We start from the raw sequence: 22,701 nt of genomic DNA on the forward strand, positions 1-22,701 counted from the left end.
CAGTTTTTATTGAATTGTATGTCCTCTTGAAGAATAACAGAGTTTTAAGTTCTTTCACTGGAGGACATAAATGCTATCAGCAAACAGGGGAAAGCAAGTCTGAAATAATACTTCTGAAAGCTGTTTGTTTACCAGTAATAAAGTATGTAATGAAAAAACGAGTCACCATCATTTTTCCTCAAAGTTTTTCTTATATTTGTTAAATTGATTACTATTAAAAGATGCCTACCTCATCAAATATAACATACTGTATTCGTTGGGCCCATTTCTGGCAACGAGGAGACAGCATCAAGATTTCTAAGCATTGAGGCACTGTCACTAGTATCTAAGAACAAAGGTTTGCAAAACATTATTTTCAAGCAAACTGAGTAACCAACTACAAGCAGATTCTATACTAAAAAAGTATTTTAAAATATGTATGTGATTTCAAGGTGTGCAAGACTGAATGCATGTTTGTCACTGCTGTCTTCAAGAAAGGCAAGAAAGAAGACACAGGAAATTACAGGCTGGCCACTCATCTCCATCCTGGGAAGGTGAAGGAGCAAATAATCTAGAAATCATGTTCAAGCAAACACAGAACAAGAAAAGTCATCAGGAGCATTCAGCATGAATTCATCAAGGGGAAGTCATGCTTCACTAACTCATATTATGAAAAGACTGGCTTGGTAGATGTGGGGAGATGTGGGGATAGCTGTAGATATTGTCTTCAGTAAGGCTTTACACACAGCATCTCCCACAAGATTCTCACAGGCAAGCTGTTGAAGTATGGGCCAAATGAGCAGAGAGTGAGTGGATTGAAAACTGGTTGGAAGGCTGGGCCTAGAGGCTGGTGATCAGCGATACAAAATTTATCTGAAACCAGTAACCAGAGATGTACTCCAGGGATCAACAAGGGGGTCTGATCCTGGTTAAAGTCTTCATTAAGGATCTGCATGATGAGTAAAAATGTACCCTCAATAGGTCTGCTAATGCCACCAAACTGGGAGGAGGGGCTGGCATGCCAGAGGATTGTGCAACCATCCAAATGGACCTAGACAGGCTGGACAAATGGGCTGACAGGAACCTCATGAAGTTCAACAGAGAGCTGTACATAGTTCTTTACCTGGGGAGTAACAAGCCCCTTCCCCACTATATGCTGGGGGCTGTCCAGCTGGGAAGCAGCTCTTCAGAAAAGGACCTGAGGGTGCCAGTAGACACCAAATTAAACATGAGGCAGCAATGTGCCCTGGTAGCAAAGAAAGCTAATGATTTCCTGGGCTGCACTAGAGGAGTTTTGACAGCAAATCAAGGGAGGTGATCCTTCCCCTCTACTCAGCACTGATGAGGCCACACCTGGAGTCTTGTGTCCAGTTCTGGGCTCCCCAGTACAAGTAAGACCAGCCTAGTGGTCTTCTATAATTGGGTGACTACATCAATACACAAGGTAAAAGCTACTGATGTGTTCCATCTGCACATCTATAAGGCACCTTCTGTATGCTGGTAACCAAAGGATTTTAATGATTTTATTTTTAACCAGAGCAAGTAATCATCCACATGTCTGCTAATGATGAAGAGGTGAGGTTGTATGCCACAGATTTAAATACTTAAGTACAGGTATGCACAGATTTTTCCCGAACTTTTTACTTAGCAACGGCGCAATTGTTCTAATTCGAATGAACATTTTCAGAAGCCAGATAGAACACAGAAGTCATTATTATTATTATGTGTTAAAACACCCATAAAAATATACCTGAGAGTTCATGACATCATGGCGATAATCCCGTGTAAAAACTCCACACATTGTCAATCCCTTTGGAAGGTTCTTGGTGAATCGACTGCATACAGTTTCTACCACTTGGTTTACAAGGGCCTTAAATAAAGCAGATCATTAACAAAACCAGAGAATGTATGTATAAAGATATATGATATTCTGAGACATATAAAGGCATTCAATTTTGGCACTGATATTAATGTCCTAGACTATAATGTACTACATAATGTACTATTAAGTCTAGACTTTCAATAATATTAACTTTAAGAAGATACGGTACTTTAATGTCAATTATATTCAAATGCTTTCAAAGGAATTTAGTGCTGTGTAAAGTGAGTTATTCATTATTAATTCTCTATTTTAATTATTTTCAAAGCAGTTAAAATAGATCACATTCTACTTCATCTACAAGCACTGTAATGATCTCAAAGTCCTTGGGCTGCATGTTTAAAATATACTTATGCATCCAGACTGATATTCAAATGAAATTTTGATAGTCTGAGTCCAAACACAAAAAATTTGATTTTACTTACAGAAAACAATGCATAAAGATTGTTCTCAAGTAACAGCATATGTAATTTACTATCCAAAAATCATAATAATGAGCATTAAAAAATGTTTTTGAAGAAATCAAAACACTGTACCTCAGCACTTAAATCAGTTTTTAACAATTAGGATGAAATTCTCGCTAAGAAACATCCCACTAACTTAGAGTTTCATATATTTTCTCTGGAACTCAATTTGAAAAACATGACTTGCTTAGTTGTTGCTTTCTAATATTACTTTCATCATATTGGTAGATTTTTGGTACTCTCATCATTTACCAAACATGCTATGTACAGCATTTTTTAATATATTAATGTTTCTGACCTTAAATTAGTTATACAAATATTAACAGATAAAAACTATGTGAGCTGAAATATTTTGAAGATTTTCTGTAAACATGCTCTAATACATGTAAATACAAAACAGAATGTAAATATTCTGTTTCTAATAAAAAATGTATATTGACTAAAACTATGTAACAAGTTACCCGAAACAGCTTCAGAATCATAACATAGTCATCCATACAGAGTATGTAGTAGGATACAGCCTTACCTTTGTAGGAGAAACATATACAACTACTCCTTCATTGCTCGTTTTCAGAACTTTTTCCATGCAATAGTATGATGCATATGTTTTTCCTGAGGAAGTGGGAGCAACAATCACCGCAGATTCATTATTATCTACAGCATCAAGAAGTTCTCGCTACGAGAAAAAGCAGATACTTACATCAATATATCTTGTCATTAAGTTCATATTGAGTGCTCTTTCTGTGAAAACATCTTTTATTTCTGCATGTAGAATTTAAATACAGATTTTAGGTTACAGAAAGTCAGAGTTAACTTGCTTGCATTTTGATTGTATTCGTCCCTCTTAAATTGTTAGTGAAAAAACATGGAACTACAAATTATAACATGTCTATTTCAATTATTTGGTCTGACAGACAAAAAAAAGATCATTTCTATTAACTTCATGCAAAAAGTTTGTGTCTCATTACCTGCCATGTGTCTGGTATGAAATGTTCCACTCGGGGATCTGGATCATTTCTCTCTTCTCTGAGCAAGTAACAATCCATGTATTGTAGCTGAAAGCGAGCTGAACCCACTTCAGTAGCATATTTGCATCTTTTCTGATTGCTGCTTTCTCCTGTCTATAAGGAGAAAAGAAAACTCAAGTTGGTTTGAAAGCTAGAAAGAGAGTAAGAAAATGGCACATCTTTTGCTCTGTTGAACTGTGCAAGCTCTGAAAAACATATGAAAGTGCAGGTGATTTTTTAATAATTTCTCTCAGAAATCTACACCATACAGTCCTATGTCAGGGTTACACTTAGTGCTCTTCAAAGGAGATTAGGTTCTAAAACTACTACGTCTTCCACAGCCAGTATTAGTGCTGGTATTGCTTTTGTTATCAGAAGAGCTAACAAAACTGGCTAGCAGGCAAAAGCTCAGCCTCTTCAAACTACTGCCTACCAGAGCCTTCTCTCATATATTTATGTCTCTCTTCTTCACTCTGCCCTGATCCCTTGATCAGTGAATGCCACTTGCAAAAAGAAATTCAATATAAAGTAAGTGTGATCCCAAATTTTGTAAAGTATTGTATTTTTAAAGAACGCCTCTATACCCTAGGATATACCAAATTTAATGTTCATGGATGCATCTGGTTACAACATCTGATCCTGAAAGCTGTACAGAAAAGTATTATGTGTATAACACACTAGAAACTTCAGAAAATCACATAACAACTTAGGTTATCAGGGTTTGGACTTGATGATCTTGGAGGTCTTTTCCAATCTTATGGATTCTATGGATATTTGGATGTCAATCCAACCCACTGATAGAATCAGTTGCCTTAAGATACATCACTCAGGTTGTTCAGATGAGTTTTTACTGTCTTTAAGGATGGAGATTTCCCAACTTCTTTAATTTCTTGAAATAAATATTTTCAGCTATTCCTGAAAATTTCAGTTATTCCTAAAGTTTCTCCAACTTTGCAAAAGTAATAATCATAAACAAGGAGCTGCAAAAGCAAAAGTAAGTCCAAAATGCACAGACTGATGTAGAAGCAATTCTTCTGAGCAAGAATTAAATTTGCCAATATAGGTCTTCTGTCATCCCAAGCCTTTATAGCAAACTTTTTGAGATACTTGGATCCCTTAATTCTACCTCCTAAAATGTAGTATAGCTTATTTGGAACACCAAACACCTTTACAATAATTATGAAGAGCAAGTAATCATCATGTACCAGTTGAGTTCACCTAGAGAAAGAGACAAATAATTTCCACTCTTAAAGGGAAGAAAACTTCTTACAAAACATTCACTTCCTCCCTCTCCTCTGTCCTGAACCTCAAGGAAGGATGAAAAACAGTTTCCAAAAATAAGCTTCCAAAAATTCCTAACTGTACTGTGCCTGAAAAATGAGACACTGAAGTAACTGATACTGACTGTACAGTTCACTGTAACCTTCCTTCCTTTTGCTATTGACTTCATATTCTTGCAAAAGGAGTTACCTACTCCCTCTTCTGCCTGAGAGCCACTCTAGCATCCCCTCTCCCTAATAACATACCATCTGCACATAAAGGTATCAAACTGCTCCTAAATCAGCCAGTGGGCAGGTTGCTAACATGCAGAGAAGCATAAGGTTGGTCCTTGGAGAAATTACTTCAGGCCAAATTCTGTATAGCTACTGGTGGTCTCTGCAGTGCTAATGACAAGCAATTCAGTATCGGAAACTGTTCCCTTCAGAAGTGATCAGGAATACCATAACATCAAACAAAATAGTTTTCATCCACCTTCACAGTCTCAAAAGATTTCCTTTTCTAAAGCAGCACATCTGGACCTGTTAAAGAGCAGCTACTCATTGCTTAGATTTTTAACACTTATTTCTAACATGCAGAGCTGAGCTGATGCAATGGACTGAACTTCAGGTACCTCTCAGACGCATCTAAGGCCTCAGAGAGACATAACTAGAGCAAATTAATCTTGGTGTCTGTTACAAAGGGTATCTTTGCAGCCATATAAATTTCTGTTTCCAAAAGAAGTCACTTATTTTGCCAGCTAGCCCTCACATCAAGTAGAAGAATGTATACATGAACCTAAAGAAGATTAATACCTGAAGCAAGAATAGATAGTTCCAAATCTTATGGCACAATGCAAAATAAAATAAGCTCAATATTGATGTCCTACACATTATTCATTGCTTAAGAAATCACTGTTAATATTCAGCTACAGATCCAGTTAACTATAAAGTTACCTGGCCAGATAGAGAGCATGCTAAATTCTCAAATCCAAGGAGTTTCAGACATTTGGTCAGCTTTTGTAGATCTGGTTCCTCCAAGAAATCTTGATATTTCTCAAGAAGGATATGAATTCTCCTCATGACTTGAACAGCTTTGTTTAAATCTTTAGATTTGTTTCCTTTTTTTAAAAAAAAAAAGCCTACTGTTATCTGAGAGCTGATTGTATCATTGAGAATCTTCTGATATTACATATTTTTAGAACAGACCTTAGCCACATTTATAACAATTAAAAGATTAATTTTCTTAAAGACAACTAGACAAAGACAACTCACTCTCCTTTCACCTCTACAATGAGGGCCACTGAAGATCAAGCACCCAAATAATTCTGCTTCGACACACTCATCTATAAAAAGAAGTCATACTTCTGACAGCTACACAGTAACTGAGCTCCCCCATTTTACTTTCCTGATGCACAAATTTGTTAATCTTATTAGCAACATGTTTCAATCCAATGTTTACAACTCTTCTGAACACGTTTAGAGCAGTGTGTGTTTGGAGTCTCCTGACTGAGGGTATGAACTTAACAAGTTAATTACGGTGAAACAGAAGGCCGCTAACCATGGTATCACAGATTTCTTGTGCAGATTGCCATCATTCAAACTGCAAGCTAATCACCTCAGCTAATTAAACAATCCATGATATAGATACATATAGATACATTTTACTGTGCATGCTACATGATTATTAAATACCTATAAATGAAGTTAAGTATTTATGTATGCAATGTTTACAAATAACACAGGGAAACAGGTACAATTTAATTTCATTAGATACTTTTTATCTCAAAATTGAAAGATGGGACCAGAGCCTGTTAACACGTAAAGGCACTTTTCATGTTTCTGAAACAGGGCTGTATTTACATGTCTTTATTACAGTTGAGAATGTCCCAAGTCACTCATTGTCTTGGTTAAAGGAAGTAGAAGTTGACTACTGAACATGAATTTGGCTATTGTACCTTGCTCTTTGCAGTGTTTCTTCCAGACTTTTAAACAGGCAGAGAGTGCTGTCATTTCTACGCTGAACTTCACAGATTTACTTTTAAGGGTCTTGAGAAACTTCTCCAATTTATTTATTCCAACAGTCTGGTTTTCTTTTATTTCCTTTACAGTTGTCATAGATAAGGCTTGCCATTTCTTCTGTTCTTTTTTTTCTTCCTTAGCTTTTAGTGGCCTGATGTTTTCCTTTACAGTTACTTCCACTTCACTTTTCTATTCAATAAAATAAAGATATTTAGAAATAACCATCACTCTGTCCAAGCATCATCTAAAAAAAGCTAACCATTCAATCACAGCAGGTGATTTATAGCTTTCAACTAGTCTGTACAATATATTATGTTTTGGGAATTTTCATTTTGAAGAAGACATAATCAATCCCAATATATGTTGCTCAAAAGAGCTTCCCTAAACTTCATTTTAAGTTAGTATAAAGCTTCACAAGTAGTATAAAAAGGAAAAAATGTAGAAAAATATAACAGCAAATGTCTAAAAGTTAAATTTCAAGCTTTAATTTGGTATATGGCTAATAATAATTCTAATCATTTTAGGATGTTCTTCAGTAAGTTAAATAAAATTAAGAGTTTAAAGTTACTTGAAGGTAAAGTTATTTTATATACAGAGTTTTAATGGCAATTCAACAGTTCACGATCTGTAATCCATACTACAGGTTATTATGAAATGTTACTCAAATTACCACTGCTCAGTATTGTTCATAAGTAGGCAAGCACATGCTACATACCCTTTAATGTCTGACAATATTCACATAGTTAGAAGTAATTGCAATATCTACAGGACCTTTCACAAAGTATGTTTCCAAATAGTGCAGAGAAATAAGTAATTGAATAATGGGTTTTTTCCTAGTGTTTCTCAACAGTTTCTAAAAGTAAAACTAAATTAATGAAACCCAGTTTCCCTCACTCCACCTTATAACACTGGTCATGAGCCAAAACCCCTTAACCTTTACAGAGTTCATATTTACTAATTTTTTTTTTACTTATGCCTTTTAATATACAGTCACTCATCAATATTCTTAACTAGGAACAAAAAAAAATCTGTCAATTAGCTAATCAGATCTGAAGAACAAAACCAATTTAAATTTCTTCACGTGTGAACTACTAGTACATTCAGAATATAAAACTTCAGCTGTGGAACTCATATAGTAGAAATCATTTCCTGGACAGCAGAAAAAATATTTGGAAAGAGCAACTTGAATATACTCACGTGCTTCTTTTGTGCCTTTTTGACAGCAGAATTAGCATTCTCTGACACATCCTCTTGACATACAATAAGTTTCGGAGGGCTGTCTACCAGAGTGCTTCCATAAAAGTGACGAAAATTCCGTAACTTCCGTATTTCCCTTCCTTCGTCTGGACTTTCGGATTTTGCTGCAAACAAATATAATTGATTGAAAAATGCTCTGATAGAACTCCAGACTAATCTGTTAGCCAAGCAAAGATAGCTGGGTAATGGACAAATTTCCTAAAAAAACCTCCTGATTGACCTAAAGGGCAAAATCACATTTTGAAAAAGGCTGAAATCCAACAGTACTTTGAACTGTCTGAGAGATAGGCGATACACCCAAATTGAGACTACTTTAGATGCACATTAAAATATTGTAAAACATAAAAACCAGGATGCCTGGAAATTATTACTGTTTGAGTGCATGAAAATAGAAAGGTATGATTACCTTCTTCTGAAGGCAATTCAAATGATCAGAAGATACTTCTTCCTCAAGAAAACAAGTCTGCCATCAGAACGTAAATAAATAAATCTTCTGGAATAACACGCTAGGCAATGGAAGATACTGAACTGAGCACATGAATACCTCCACACTCAAGCATCTGCCCTTCTCTGTCCTAAAATCAAAATGATGAGTTTGCTTTTAAGTGTGAAGACCCATCTCAGTAGGAAAGAGTATTCACGCAAGGCACGCATGGATTGGTCATAAACCTTCAACATTATGGAAGGTGCTCTAGCTACTGTTCTACAGGGGATGTTCTCCAAACTTCCCACTGAAGTCACAGTGCACAGAATGCAAAAAATCATCCAGTCAAAAACAGGAGCAGATCAAACTTTGGTTTCATAGGTCAAGTAATACAAATACCTACTCAGGAAACAGTATTTCTAAGTCATGGAATAAAAACCATAATCAACCTTAGAACTACCAACACTAACCCATGAATTCTCAACTTTTGGTAGGTTTTTCACAGTTTCATTCACTGCATGATGCAATAGATGATGGGAATATCTTTGAGAGAAATTTTTGTGTACTTTCTGCTACATACAGTATTGTCTAATTAATTTTGTGTAAATTTGCCAATCTAAGTTCAAAGCTAAGTCCATGGCTTGTTTTCCGTGGTATTATAAACTGGAAAAAACTTAACAGGAAATTATAATGAGTAACATCAAGAACAATACAAACCTAAATTTACTTCTTGCTGGGTTTAGTGGAATAGAGTTAATTTTCTTCATGGTAGCTGGTATGGGGTGTGGTTTGGATTTGTGCTGAAAACAATGTTGATAAATCAGGCGTATTATTGCTGAGCAGCACTCACACAGAGTTAACACATTTTCTGCTGGTGAGGGGGCTAGGGGTGCACAAGAAGTTGGGAGGGAACACAGCTGGGACAGCTGATCCAAACTGACCAGTGGAAGATTCCATACCATATGGTGTCACGCTCAGCAATAAAACTTGGGGAAAGAAGATGGAATGGGTGGATGTTTGGAGCAATGACATTTGTCTTCCCAAGTAACTGATACATGTGATGGAGCCCTGCTTTCCTGCAGACGGCTGAACACCTGCCTGCCCATGGGGAACAGTGAATTAATTCCTCATTTTGCATTGCTTGTGCATGTGGCCTTTGCTTTACCTATTAAACAGTCTTGATCTCAACACATGAGTTTTATCACGTTCACCCTTCTGATTCTCTCCCCCATCCTGCTGCAGCTGAGGGAAGTGAGTGAGTGGCTGTGTGGTGCTTAGTTGCCGGCTGGGATTAAACCACAACAACTTCTTTTACTTCTTATTTTAATTCTGATCCCAAAAGATAAGATTGGCTATGCATGCACTGTGCAACCATTTGAGTAGATTTTCCACACTTGTGAATGTGCTTACTAGCCATTATCCAAACTATATATTTAAATATTAAACTTCATATGTACACTGTTTGCATAAATCTGTGAAGCATTTTGCAGGCAAAAGGGAATATATGATGAACATCTGACCTTAAGTGCTCATTCTGTTATATTCAGACCTATTTATAACAATATAAATTCATACACATAATGCACAGGCATACCAGTTGAAGCGTAATTCGGCTACTGCAGTAGCTCCAGTTGGGCAGGTATTTGTACAGCTGCAAATGTTTTATGAAATGAAAGTCCTTCTGCAAAACCCCAACAACCTTTACAATAGTGTTCTAGCCAACACATACCCAAGGGCTTTGTTTTAGTTATTCTTACCATCAGCACTGCACGGCGCTCGCTCAAAGTCCTCAGTCAAAGGTCTATCAGAATGCCAGTGATAAAGTTCATCGAATTCCTTGTATTTAATAAGTGAATTAATTGCAGGGTCATTGCTGAAATATATAAATATTAAATAGAGCAGAAATTAAAAGGGTTTTCTAGCTTCACTAATGAAACATTTGAAAATTGAGTCTTTATCAAAACACAGTTTTATTGCGGCAAAAAAACAACAAAGGGTTTAATTCTTCCCTTTGGGGTAATATAGTGTGTTAAGATAGCCTCAATTTTTTAGAAAGTAATATTAACAAAGTAAAACATCATTTTTTCATTTATTTTCGTACAGATTAATCACAGAATGCAATGTAACTACATAATTCACACAATGACTATAAAATACTCATTACATAGCACAAAATCCACTTCCACAAATAGCAGAGCAAATGTAAAGGATAACCTCTTCCTACTTTTTTCAGTGTTTTTATTTAATGTTTTTCTTTTCCTGAAACCAATATGAGCTTTGCAAATTATGATAAGGCCTTTCAAACACAAATTTTACATTTAGAAAAACAGTTCAAGAATTTAGACTAACAAATACTATAATGCAAATAAATAACAATATGAGAAAATATGGAAATATTTATTCTCAACCATTCCTCTTCTGAATTTTCTGTAAATATTTACACCAATTAATGTAAATGTGTATATGATATTTTACCCAGGCATAATAAAAAACATTTCTACATTTGTAAAAATTTAGCATAATATGTATGCAGAGTGCAGGGGAGTTGAAAATCAGCCCATATAATTATTTCATTAGAAATGAAATGTATAAGTACCTTTTTAAAACAGGTAGGTCTTTCAAAATATCTCCAACATAATCTTGAACAATATCAGATTTCACTGGAATTAGTCCAACGTTAGGAATTTCTTCTTCATAGACTTTACAGTGTAAAAAAATAGTATTGTTTAATTAAGAATATATATAATTGCACATCATTCCTAAAAATTCTGTCAAGTTACATTATAAATTAAAATCTGTAAATTAAAATTTACTAAAAGTAACCAGCAGTTCACTAGTTCCACTTTTTTCTTCTCAAGCATGGAAAGAAGAGTGAAGCAAACATCAATATTGCTTTCAAGTAGTTGTTCTCGTGATACATTTTAGACACCTATGCTAACTTTTTGAATTCTACAGCCAATTCCATCTCACATTCATCTGTGTTTCTGCACTGGTTACAGATCAGAGTCTCCTAAATATCACAGTTTCCTAAACCACACTTACGTTTGATGACTAAAGACTACAAGTAACATTGCACACCCTTCACACAGTTGAAGTCCAGCCACAGTTTTGGTCTTCAGCCAAAGGAGGTACAGAAATAGGTAATAGAATTGCCAAAACATGTCCTAATATCCCACAGAAAACAAAGAAACTGTCTTTTTTTGCCCACTAGAACCTACTTTGCCCACTTGACATCTTTGAAACCAGCTGAAGAACACTCACAAATTTAAGTAAAGTCCAGCCTTTACTGACTTTTTTATCAACTGTCTCTTCTAAAGATTAAGACAATTTCATAAGTTTAAAACAAATATTTTAAGGATGTAACAAAGCTGGTTTTCAAGAAATGTCAGATATCAGGCAAAAAATTCTACCTAATCCTTTCAGATATTCAGAACAGGTCCTGTAAGTGAGATAAGAAAACCATCTCTAAGCCAATCATGCATTTCCCTATTTATGAGCTATAGGATGATGATGCAATTTAAGACACTTACGGACAACTCATACTTCTAAAACCACCAAGAACTGCAGTGTGAGCTACAGTGATGGCTGGACTCTCTACCATCAAGGTAACAGTTCTATATTCCACTAATTTGCTGCTCCCATGCCCAGTATCTGCCTAACATTATGACAACATGTCAAAGATGTCCCTCAGAGACAGTCTTTCTAGAGCATAATCATTACTTTAAATATGAGTACTTAATATATTTTTTTACTATTACTTGCATTACACTACTCATAATGTTTTTTACCATACATACAGTAGATTTGGGCTAGTAGTCATGGAACTAAACCCAATTCCCCATGAAATTAATAACAATACTTGTGCTGTCCACAGTGGAGTCAGAATTTCACCCATAAGGCCAGGTCAGACCTCTTTTTGCATCAGCTGCAAGTTTTGCTAGTGGGTTGGAAGGATGGAGGAGAAGATCCACGAAGCATGGATTAGATTCATGATCACAATAAAATCAGACCACCACTCCCAGCACTTTTAGTGATAGCGATGAGGATCATGGTTTTAACACACTAATATGTGGAGTTGCCAGTACCTCTAAATAATGTCTGCTCCTGTTCAAGAAATACTTGGGATGTTCTTCGTACTGGGAAAGCATCTCCAAAACTGTATTTCACAGCCAACTTTTTTACAGTGTCCCATAAAAATTGGTACTCATTCTCCATTTCTTTCCCCAAATCCTTTTGGAACTCCAATCCTGCACAGGAAAGAGGGAAGGGAAAAAAGAAAAAGTTGCTTTAAAATTGAGTTTACTCAAACTGAACCTATCTATTTACCCACACAGCATTAGGCACAAAAACTTCACTTTTATACAAGGGCTTTAGTCACTAGAACAAATTAGAACAGAATGTTGTACCTCCACAGTTTTTAACAGCCCAGAGTGCAAATAACTAAATGTACTGAGAATACGAGTTTTGGAAAAAAAAGCAGATTTAGACTGTCTGTGAAAGTCTGCAAGCCCTACAGCTAAAGAAGGGTTTCTCCCACCTTTGCCTCCTACAAGGTACAATCTTGAATTGGTAATTTTTTTTTTGTGCCCAATAATACGTATCATTATAAAAATAAATGTTTTGTATTCCTAATTTATATTTTCTTTAAAAATTCCTCTACATTTGCTTTACTGAGGTACATACAGGACCTCTTGTAACTAGATTTATAAAGTGTTCTGATTTACTGTCACACAGACAGACTCATGGCAGAGGATTACTCACAAGCATTTACTCTGAAAGAACATTTGCTACAAATCTTTTCCCATATTTTCTTTTTCTGTAAGCTTTGGTAACTTTTTTTGATAATCTTATCACATCTGATGGTGTTCATAAAGCTCCAGCTCCCAAATTACTGTATGTGACCTTGTCTGTTTGTGACAAAGACAGTACGTGACCTTGTCTGAATCAATCTCATCTGAAGTTTAAGTATTATTCAATGTCACAGGGACAGTAGGGAGTGAATCTAGTTTCTGACTGTGTTGTACTAAGACAAAATTAATAATAAACTGGCTAAAAAACAAACAGAATTGAGAATACCCAATAATGGTGATCCAGAACTCTTGCTACCTATGTCATACCACTCTTTCATGTATGAGTACAGGTGGCACATCAAAGATATGACATGATAAAGTATTCTGAACAAGTACTGGTATAAGACACTTGCATATGTGATTTTCTAAACTTGGTGTCAGAAAAAATGTTTCCTTATTATTTCATGAAATGTATCCATTGCTCTATGGGTCATTAGAAAATTGTGTTCATTTCTGCCCATACAAGCAGCTTTACTCCCATTTTGCAGCTGAATAAAGTAAAAAATATAAGAAAGCAAACTGTTCAACAATGACAAATACCTTTAGGGTATTCGACCTCATAGTAATGTGCAAGATTTATGAGCAGCAAATCATCATTTAAATCAGGCAGGTAAGTCAAATCCAATTTCCAATTGTTTGTGTCACATAGCTGTACCAGAGCAAAATGCATACACAACTGTTGCTGTTAAAATAAAGCAAACAATTAATTCTTATGGAGCACCTTTACATGTGGAGGTATCAAAGCATCTCCAAAGGAAGGTTAACTACCACAGATTTCTTGACATGAAAAAAACCACATTGTTACTTGACTTCTCTGTGATCAGAAAAATGCCTTTATGTCCTCCTTCATTGCAATAACCAGCTTTAAACAACAAAAGGGCCTGACATCAAACTTTAAATACTGGATGAGACTAAAAATTCAGTCTAGCCCAGTACCCTACCACTAGCGCTGACTAAATGGAGACGTCCAAGAAGAGGTCAAGTATTGAGATCTTGCCCCAAACATTCTCCTAGCTGCACTCACTTGTGGCTCACAAGATTCCTGAACCAGGTAAGGTTTCACAGAATCAAAGAACGGGTCAGGTTGGAAGGAACGCAGTGGGTCATCTGGTCCAACCTCCCTGCTCATGCAGGGTCGTCCTAGAGCACATTTCACAGACAGTCAATATCTCCAGTGAGGGAGATTCCACAACCTCCCTGGGCAGTCTGTTCCAGTGCTTGGTCACACAGTAAAGTTTTTCCTCATATTCAGGTGGAACTTCCTGTACATCAGTTTCTACCCAGTGCCTTGTGTCCTTTTGCTTGGCAACACCAAGAAGAGCCTGACTCCATCCTCTTGACACCCTCCCTTCAGATACTTATGACTTCAGATACTTAGACTGTGCTCAACAGGCACAGCTCCCTCAACCTGTCCTCTTAAAGAGAGATTCTCCAGCCTCCTAATCCACTGTACCTGTTCCAGGAGCTCCATGCCTCTCTTGTACTGAGGAGCTGTACATGTACATGTACAAATGCAGTGCTGTGTAGGGCTGAGTAAAGGGGCAGGATCACTTCCCACAACCTGCTGGCAATGCTCTTCCTAATGCACCCCAGGATACCATTGGCCTTCTTAGCCACAAGGACACACTGCTGGCTCACAGACAGCTTGCTGTCCACCAGGACCCCTAGGTCCTTCTCTGCAGAGCTGCTTCCCAGCAGCTCAGCCCCCAGCCTGTACTGGTGCCTGGGGTTATTCCTCCCCAGATCCTGGACCCTGCTTTTTCCTTTGTTCAACTTCAGATAGTTCTCTGCCCATTTCCAGCCTGTTGAGGTCCCTCTAATGGGCTGCACAGCCCTCTGGGGTATCAGCCACTCCTCCCAGCTTTGTGTCATCAGTGAACTTGCTGAGGAGGCATCTGCCCCTTCATCCAGGTCACTGATGAGTAAGATAAACAATACTGGGACCAGTATTGAACCTTGAGGGACACCCCTAGTGACAGGCCTCCACCTAGACCCTGTTCCACTACCACAAACCTCTGACCACAACCAAATACCCTTCAGCCAGTTCTCAATCAATCTCACTTTCCACTCATTCAGCCTACACATGCTTGCCTAGGAGGATGTCATAGGAGACAGTGTCAAAGCCTTGCTGAAGTCCAAGTAAACAACATCCACTGCTCTCCCTTCATCTATCCAGACAGTTGATTCATCACAGAAGGCAATCAGATTGGTTAACCATAATTTCCCTTTCGCTAATCCATGCTGACTAGTTCTAATCCTATTCTTGTCTTCCACATGCATAGAGATGATCTCCAGGATGAGTTTTTCCATCACCTTTCCAGAGACTGAGGTGAGGTTGACTGGCCTGTAGTTCCCTGGATACTCCTTCTTGCCCTTTTTGAAGACTGAGGTGATATTTGCTTTCCTTCATTCCTCAGGCACCTTCTCCAGACTGCCATGACCTTTCAAAGATGATTGAGAGTGGTCTAGCAGTGATGTCGGCCCGTTCCCTCAGCACTTGTGGGAACATTGCATCATGGCCCATGGACTTTTAGATGTCAAGTTTGACTAAATGGTCCCTAAGCCAAACCTCCTAAAACAAGGAAAAGTCTTCATTCCTCCAGATTTTTTCCGTGGTCAACTGGGTCAGGTATTTCTGAGGGCAGGCGTTGACAGTGCAGACTGAAGCAAAGAAGGCATTCAGTATCTCAGCCTCAGAAACAAACAAAGGATTTGTTTCCAGTGGGTACATTACATTCTTTAATCTCATCAGATGACTGAAGCAGCATATAAAGGAAAATGACACTGAAATGACAATTGCACCCTATGCCAGAGGAAGTTAAGACAGTGCTATACATACCATTTTTATCAGTGGTAAAACTTGCTTTGTCCAGCGCAATTTCATGGCCCTAATCTGAGCCCTCTGTGAAAGAGGCATATGAAGAAGAAAAGTCACTGTGAGACATTGCATCCTGCAGAGGTCAGCTGCTTCTTCTGGAGATAGGCATTTACTTCTCTGTTGAGAGATGACAGATAAAAAGTTGGCCATATCCTTCAGCAGAATAATTGTGTTCACCACTACTTAATTCAGTGGTGTGCACTTTGTTAAAGCACCTAATAATTTTGATCTATTTAGACAATTTGAGCATTTTAATTACCTATGGCCACACTTATTTCAAAATGAACATTCTTGTAGTGCTGGCAGATGCAGATCAGTCATAATGTTAAAAAAAAAATAAATTCTTTTCCAAGGAGGAATATGACTATGAAAACCAAGACAAAACTTTAAAACAATTTTCAGTTTGTCTGACTAGATTTGTTATTATTTTAAGAGGAAAATTTAATGTCTAGATATAGGCCTATGCTCTTTTCTTAACTGAAATGCAAAAACTCAGTACAGAAATTGAGCTCTGCTAACTACTTGTAGCTATCCTCTAGTCTACTGAATATGTGTATAATAAAATATTACTGACATATTGCATCTGTGTTAACTTGATGAAAATACAAGCCTTGTAATATGGTCACAAAAATGACCACACATGGAAAGAAACCTTTATACTGAAATGTCTCACTAACTTGAGGAAAAGCATATTCTTCTGTAAAAGCTAGTATGGCACTGAGTGTTAGGAAAAGAAAAATAGTGAGCACAACTGCCTTCTTAAGGTAAAACTTTCTATGAAAGTAATTGTTCCTAAGGTAAAACTTTTCCAGAAACAGCCACTGTGACAGGGTGGGGCAGTGCCACCCACAAAGAGGCCATGCTCCTTTGAAAAGCTGTGGCCAAGGAAATTATTTGACCCAAACCACTTAGTGTAATCACAAAGTAGGCATCTGGGTCCCTCTTCAGCTTTAGATCTAGAAGGACAGCCATCTCTCCTCTTAGCAAAATGCTTAGGGTTACCATGCTGAGAAAATATTTACAAAATTCTTACTCTTGCTGATCGCTTTCTGTTTGCTCCCATAGGAGTATTTGCATTTCCCAACATGCTGCTGTGTATTTTTAATCCCACGGCACAAGCAAGAACACAGACCACACGGCGAATATCAGATCCTTCAGGCCACAGTCGTTTCAACAAATGGATAGCTTGGCAAACCTGTAGTCATAACATTATGAATAGCATAAATTATCACCACAATAAAAATTCCAAAATAAAGAGAGTACTCTTATTCTGTACAGAGTTCCATTGAAGAGGAGGAAAAAAGGATAAAAAACAGCAGAAGAAAAAGTGGGCACAACCATTAGTAAAAATTTCCCCTTTCTGTCATGTCACTGAGGGCACCAACATCCCTGACTGTACCTGCCTGACCCCTGGGACCTCCTCCCACCTGCCCAGGGCCCCACCTCAGTCCCTTTCAGGCTGTCACTCCTGCCCCAGAAATGTAGCAGCAGTGCTGGTCTCCAGCTCTCCACAGCCTTGCAGGCTGACAACCTGCTCTGGCTCAGCCCATTCCCAGGGAAGTGCCTGACACCCTGGGTTACAGATATCCCCCAGCTGTCCTGCTCTTACCTGGGGCAGTGGGGCAGGCCATGGCTCCCAGACCTTGCCCTGCCCTCCCTCCCAGGTGACCTCCCACAGCTCCAGCCCAGAGGGAGCAGCCATCTGCCCTTCCTGCACCCTAATATGGTTCTGCTCCTGGGGTATTCAATTACTGACTCTGCTTCAGAAAAGATAATCATAATAAAACAAAATATTGGCAGCAGCTCAGCTTTAGAATGCTTTCTGAGTAACACCATATTTTTTCTGGACGAAAATTTCACCTTGCTAGACTGACATCATTCCCACTGAAGTCCAAGGAAGCCTTGCTGTTTTTTTCTCTGAGGGGGCAGAAGAAGGGTCACAACACTGAGCATAAAGCGTAACTTTATGCTCAGGAAAATGGCAGGAGTGTATTAGGCATTAAAGGTGTCTATGTAACTATAGAAATAGCAATTTTTTTGAAGTTAAAATATTGTAGAACCATTGTTTTAGTCACGCAAGCACAGACCTTACAACTCCAGCTCTCAAAAAAAAATTCCCAGATTGTGAATAGTCAACTGAGCAAGCCAACCTTAGCAGCTGCAACAGTGAGGTTTAGATTTTGAGGCATGTCCCTACAGAAGAGGTTGCTGCTGGCAGCAGCACTGACTCTGGCCCACCACTGCTGCCATGGGGATAGGCAATGGCTACAGTTCCCCCAGAGGGTAGTAGCTGCAGCCCCCACAGTGGCTAAGGGTGTAACTATGCCACCAGTGGTGGTTCATGCTAAACGAGCCGGTTTCTATCTTCTTCAGGACAAAGGCATTTGCCAAGAAAGAAACATCCCTTAAGTGGCATCCCACTGATCAGCTTCCAGCTGAATCATGCTACTATAGTGAACCTTAAAGAAAGAAACACTTTCAAGCTGCTGTGAAGAAGAGTGGCCACAGAGGAGACCTTCTCAGACTTAGGGCATCACTTTAGGATAAGGCAGAGAGCTCCTAGTTGTGGTTAGAAAATAATATTGGGTAAAGGAATGAAGATCGTCAACAAAAAGAGAAAAAAAAAAAAAAAAGAAAAAAGATCAAAGAGGACAAATTACCTCTTTTTGTATACTTTTCAGTTTCAGCTTGAGAGGGTGATATAGACGCATCAATGGTTTTTTGTGCCTGATTAGTTTTTCACAGGTGCATCGCAGATCTTGTTCATTCTAAGTCAAAGTTATATGCAAAAGTCAGTAGATACAATGCATTAGGGACTACTAGGCACAGATAGAAACCATTAAGATATAAATAAATCCTCAGCCTCCCAGAAAAAACTGACTAAAATTTTAAAAATCACATCACTGGCCTAAACACTAGCCTTCCTCTGGCATGTTACAAGTCAACTAAGACAAGTGATAGTGAAGATAAGAGAAAGCCTGTATTAGGGGCTATCATATCAAAAGTGAAAAAGGATGTGAAATGAGACTATAGAGAACAGGGCAGGAATTTGCCACCAATCACAAAGTTTACCTGTTAGTGATTTCAAGACCAGTAGATTAAAGAAAAAGAAAATGAGCCAAATATCAAGTCTTTATAATATTAATACGTAAATTAAAATGCTCATATTGAGCTATTTTTATTTAAGTCTTCTAAGTCAAACTAACACCCTTATTGCAAACCAATGACCAAGTCACATAGTTTACCTCTTGAAAAAATAATATGTGTTTATATACACTCTGAACTTGATATCCATAAACTCTAAGAAGATCATACTCCTGTCCTGAAGCAAGCACAACATTGATTTTCTTTGACAATGAATGAGCAATTAAAATAAATAAAAAGTCTTTTTGGTCAGAGCTCAATCCTGTGTCAGATACGATGATGAAGTAAGGATAGCTTTGCTTCAGGAAAATCTCCCATTCGGATGATAAACAATTGGAAAATTCTGTATGAACAGTTACGCTTGTATTGTGCCTCAGGTGTTCTATTAGTGCAGTACGTAAGAAAAGAAAATGAGGATCCTGAAAGAACATCTGTTCTGCATCCTGTGGGAAATAAACACAATGAAATTATTCAGTTGCATTTGTTGACACAATGAACAGATTCCTCATCCTGATTAGATTCAAGCAATTGGTTTAAAAGGAATGCAGTGGTTTAAACAGAAAAAAAATGTTATTTTTTCAGTACCTTGAAGAAAGTAATGACATATTTTGCTCCTTTTTCAGTGAAATCCTGCAGAAAGTATTCAATTTGGTAGAAGAAGTCTAGATATTGTGTTTTCTTCTCTATAAACATAAGTAGCAAGGAATCTCCATCTATCACAAAGAATTCAGACTCAACAAAGTCTTTTAACAGATTGACACACCTGAAAGAAAAAGAAAAAACATGTACATAACATTACTCCAAGAAAAGCTGGGGACATGGGACAGAAGAAATCTGCTTACTAATATATTAAACATTAAGTGTATAAATAAAATAAATAGCAAATCAACTTTCTTGGATCTAACTCCTAAATAGGTTGCAATCCTTTCAGTTACTGAATGTATTAGCAATTGTCTCCTTTACAATTCCAGATACTTTTGTAGCATCTGAGGTTTTTGTGACTTATATATCACCCTTTGTCCATGTCTGCTTACACAAGAAGTGTTATCTGTTCTAAAAGAAATACCCCACAGGAGGTAATCACAAAGTATATTTTGAGAGCCTTCTTGCCTGAGTTTTAACTAAAAATAGCAACTATCATGACAACAACAACGACCTCTCTCATCCAAGGAATGTTTACTGCAGAAAAACACGTTAACAGCAAGAGAATCCAATCACAACCCATTCCTTCAAGAGATCAAAGAATTAAAAAAATTCTTCGTCTGGTCCCTATTTCAGACAACTATGAGAGTTGACAAAATTTTCATTAATGAGTCTTAGGTCAAAATTTAAACAAATCCCTTGCACTTGAAGATGGCAAGCATAAACATTTTTTAATGTATCCTAGGAATTGAATGCATTCTTCATTTCCTTAAGAGTCTATGAAAATCCAGCAACGTGATGTTTTACTCAGGACAGACCGAGGAGTCAGAAGAACTTTTGTAGGTCCAGAGGAGGAAGCAGCAAGCTCTTCTTGTAAAGCTTCTCTGCTTTCATGTTTGCCTATTACATACTACATTGTTTATTATATATTACAGTGCTAATGCATAGTAGGACAATACATGCTAATAGTACAAACGTGCTTGTTTTCTTCAAGGCTGTCAAAAATGCTGGATTTAGTTCCACACCAGAGAAGACCTAGCTTTCCCTTCCAGTTGAGATCAACAGCCTTTGGTTCACAGTCCCAGTCTACTATCTGATGCAATGAGTAGCCTTCCATGAACAAAAAGTACGCAAACTTCTTACACATTACTGCCTTTATTTAATACTAATCTCTTATGCGAGCTCAAGAATGCAGAGGAGACACTTCACTGGCAATGTGAATGTCACTACTGCTAATTCCTTTCCCATATCAAAGAGGGAAAGGAATCCAAATCTGAAGCAGCAGAATATCATGCATGAGAACTGACATGCAAAACTACAGAAGGTATAAATGAAAAGGAAAATTCCATAGGCAAACTGTTTCAGATACTGTAAAAGTAGTAGACTTAAAACATGTGAGGAAAAATACACAAAAAAGCATGAAAAGAATTGGAAAAAAAATAAATTGCAATAGTTAAAATTGTAGATCAGTTCCTAAACATGCAGACAATCCCTACTCTTTGGGCAGACTTTCTATTGTACTAGGAATCTTCCTTCATGTGTCTGGAAGTATGAAATCCTAAGGAGACCTTAGGTCTCCTGACTTACCACAAACCTAAGTGACAAGCACATAGCTTCTTTCTCTAAGGACTGTGATGTCTACTTAGTTCAAAGAAACTATTTCTATTACCATTTATTGCATTTTTTTCCCATGAGCCCCACCATACTTACGAAGCCTTCGACAGGGATGCCCCAACATGTCCCCTCAACTTCCTCAGAAAGTCAGGACGTTTTCTCATTTCTAAAATAATCACATACATGGTTATTGATAGAACCATATAACCTTAACTCATCAATTAATTACAAAAGAGCCAAAATGTACGATAACGCAATAGACATGAGCATATGCTATTAGCAGCTCCTCACCATGGCTTCGGGGATCACGTCTGTGCTGGACAACTCTGAAATCTTCATCTTCAGTTTGTGATGCTTCCTGTTTCACTTCTTCAGTGCTACTGTAATCTATGTCTTTGACTTCTTTTTCTCTATCTACCTCTTCTTTAAGCATCCGCAAAACAGCTGCTCCCACTTTGTCACTGATCTTATCCTTTTCATCAGTGTTGATCGTACTCCCTCTGTCCTCATCTTCCTTTGTTGCAGTGAACCCCGTTTTCTCACTGTCACTACACACACTGTCCGTATCATCGTTACTCCCACTTGTATCTTCATTAACAAGTTTCTCAGAATGATCTTCTGCAGAATCCATCACAGATATTGGTTCTGGCACCCAGAAAAAGAACAAAGTAATGAAGAGATAATTTTCAGGAAATATAGCATGCTCTTCAGCTTCAACCAGTAAATTATCTACATTGTAATCACACTGGAATAAATTTTAAGAAAAACCAGGAAGCATTTTTTGAACATCCCTGAGAGACATATTTCATTTAAAAAATAATAAATATTTTTGTGAAATACAAGGAAAATATCAGTTTGTATTTCCTAAAACATACTTAAGAGAAACATTACATATTCGTTTTGCACTTTGCATGAAGGAACCCTTGGGGAGGTTAGATATACTTTATTGTATTAGGTATATCTACATGGCACATTCCAAGGAATGATTCATCTTTCCTGATTCAAGTGATTTGTACCCACACCACTCATGCTAGTCCAGTCACAAGTACACAGGCCACAACATCTTCACTGCATGATGCGAATAATCATGGTTTGGTATCAATCCTACTTCTTAATCAGTTTTACCTTTTTTCTTCTTTTTTGTTTTCCAGAGGTAGAATTCTCAAATCTTGAGTAAGCATAGAACTGTAATGGTTAGGGCACCTCCATTACTTCACCATGTCACAATGGCCAGTTCATTTGAGCTAAAAAGCAAACAAGTAGCTTGGGATAACACTGCACAGTT

The 22,701-nt window shown here is 37.5% G+C and overlaps 1 protein-coding gene across 1 annotated transcript in view; it reads right to left on the bottom strand.

Annotated features, from left to right (window-relative positions):
• The window catches only part of LOC114070665 (probable ATP-dependent RNA helicase DDX60), a 42,351-nt gene extending 20,271 nt beyond the window's left edge, over nt 1–22,080 (bottom strand). The window contains exons 1-18 of the mRNA XM_027908195.1: nt 21,708–22,080; nt 21,513–21,582; nt 19,746–19,923; nt 19,262–19,603; nt 18,677–18,784; nt 17,044–17,211; nt 15,978–16,133; nt 13,679–13,820; nt 12,374–12,535; nt 10,885–10,987; nt 10,046–10,161; nt 7,805–7,968; nt 6,544–6,796; nt 5,543–5,706; nt 3,291–3,443; nt 2,849–2,998; nt 1,730–1,849; nt 230–325 (exon numbers count right to left, since the gene is read on the bottom strand). Coding sequence (XP_027763996.1) covers nt 230–325; nt 1,730–1,849; nt 2,849–2,998; nt 3,291–3,443; nt 5,543–5,706; nt 6,544–6,796; nt 7,805–7,968; nt 10,046–10,161; nt 10,885–10,987; nt 12,374–12,535; nt 13,679–13,820; nt 15,978–16,133; nt 17,044–17,211; nt 18,677–18,784; nt 19,262–19,603; nt 19,746–19,923; nt 21,513–21,582; nt 21,708–22,047 — 2,985 coding nt within the window. The 5' untranslated portion in view covers nt 22,048–22,080. The remainder of the gene's footprint in view (nt 1–229; nt 326–1,729; nt 1,850–2,848; nt 2,999–3,290; nt 3,444–5,542; nt 5,707–6,543; nt 6,797–7,804; nt 7,969–10,045; nt 10,162–10,884; nt 10,988–12,373; nt 12,536–13,678; nt 13,821–15,977; nt 16,134–17,043; nt 17,212–18,676; nt 18,785–19,261; nt 19,604–19,745; nt 19,924–21,512; nt 21,583–21,707) is intronic.
• Between the last annotated feature and the right edge of the window lie 621 nt (nt 22,081–22,701).

The sequence above is a fragment of the Empidonax traillii genome, unplaced genomic scaffold (assembly GCF_003031625.1).
Source record: "Empidonax traillii isolate 1590-97213 ecotype Southwest subspecies unplaced genomic scaffold, ASM303162v1 scaffold1654:size88353, whole genome shotgun sequence".
NCBI lineage: Eukaryota > Metazoa > Chordata > Aves > Passeriformes > Tyrannidae > Empidonax > Empidonax traillii.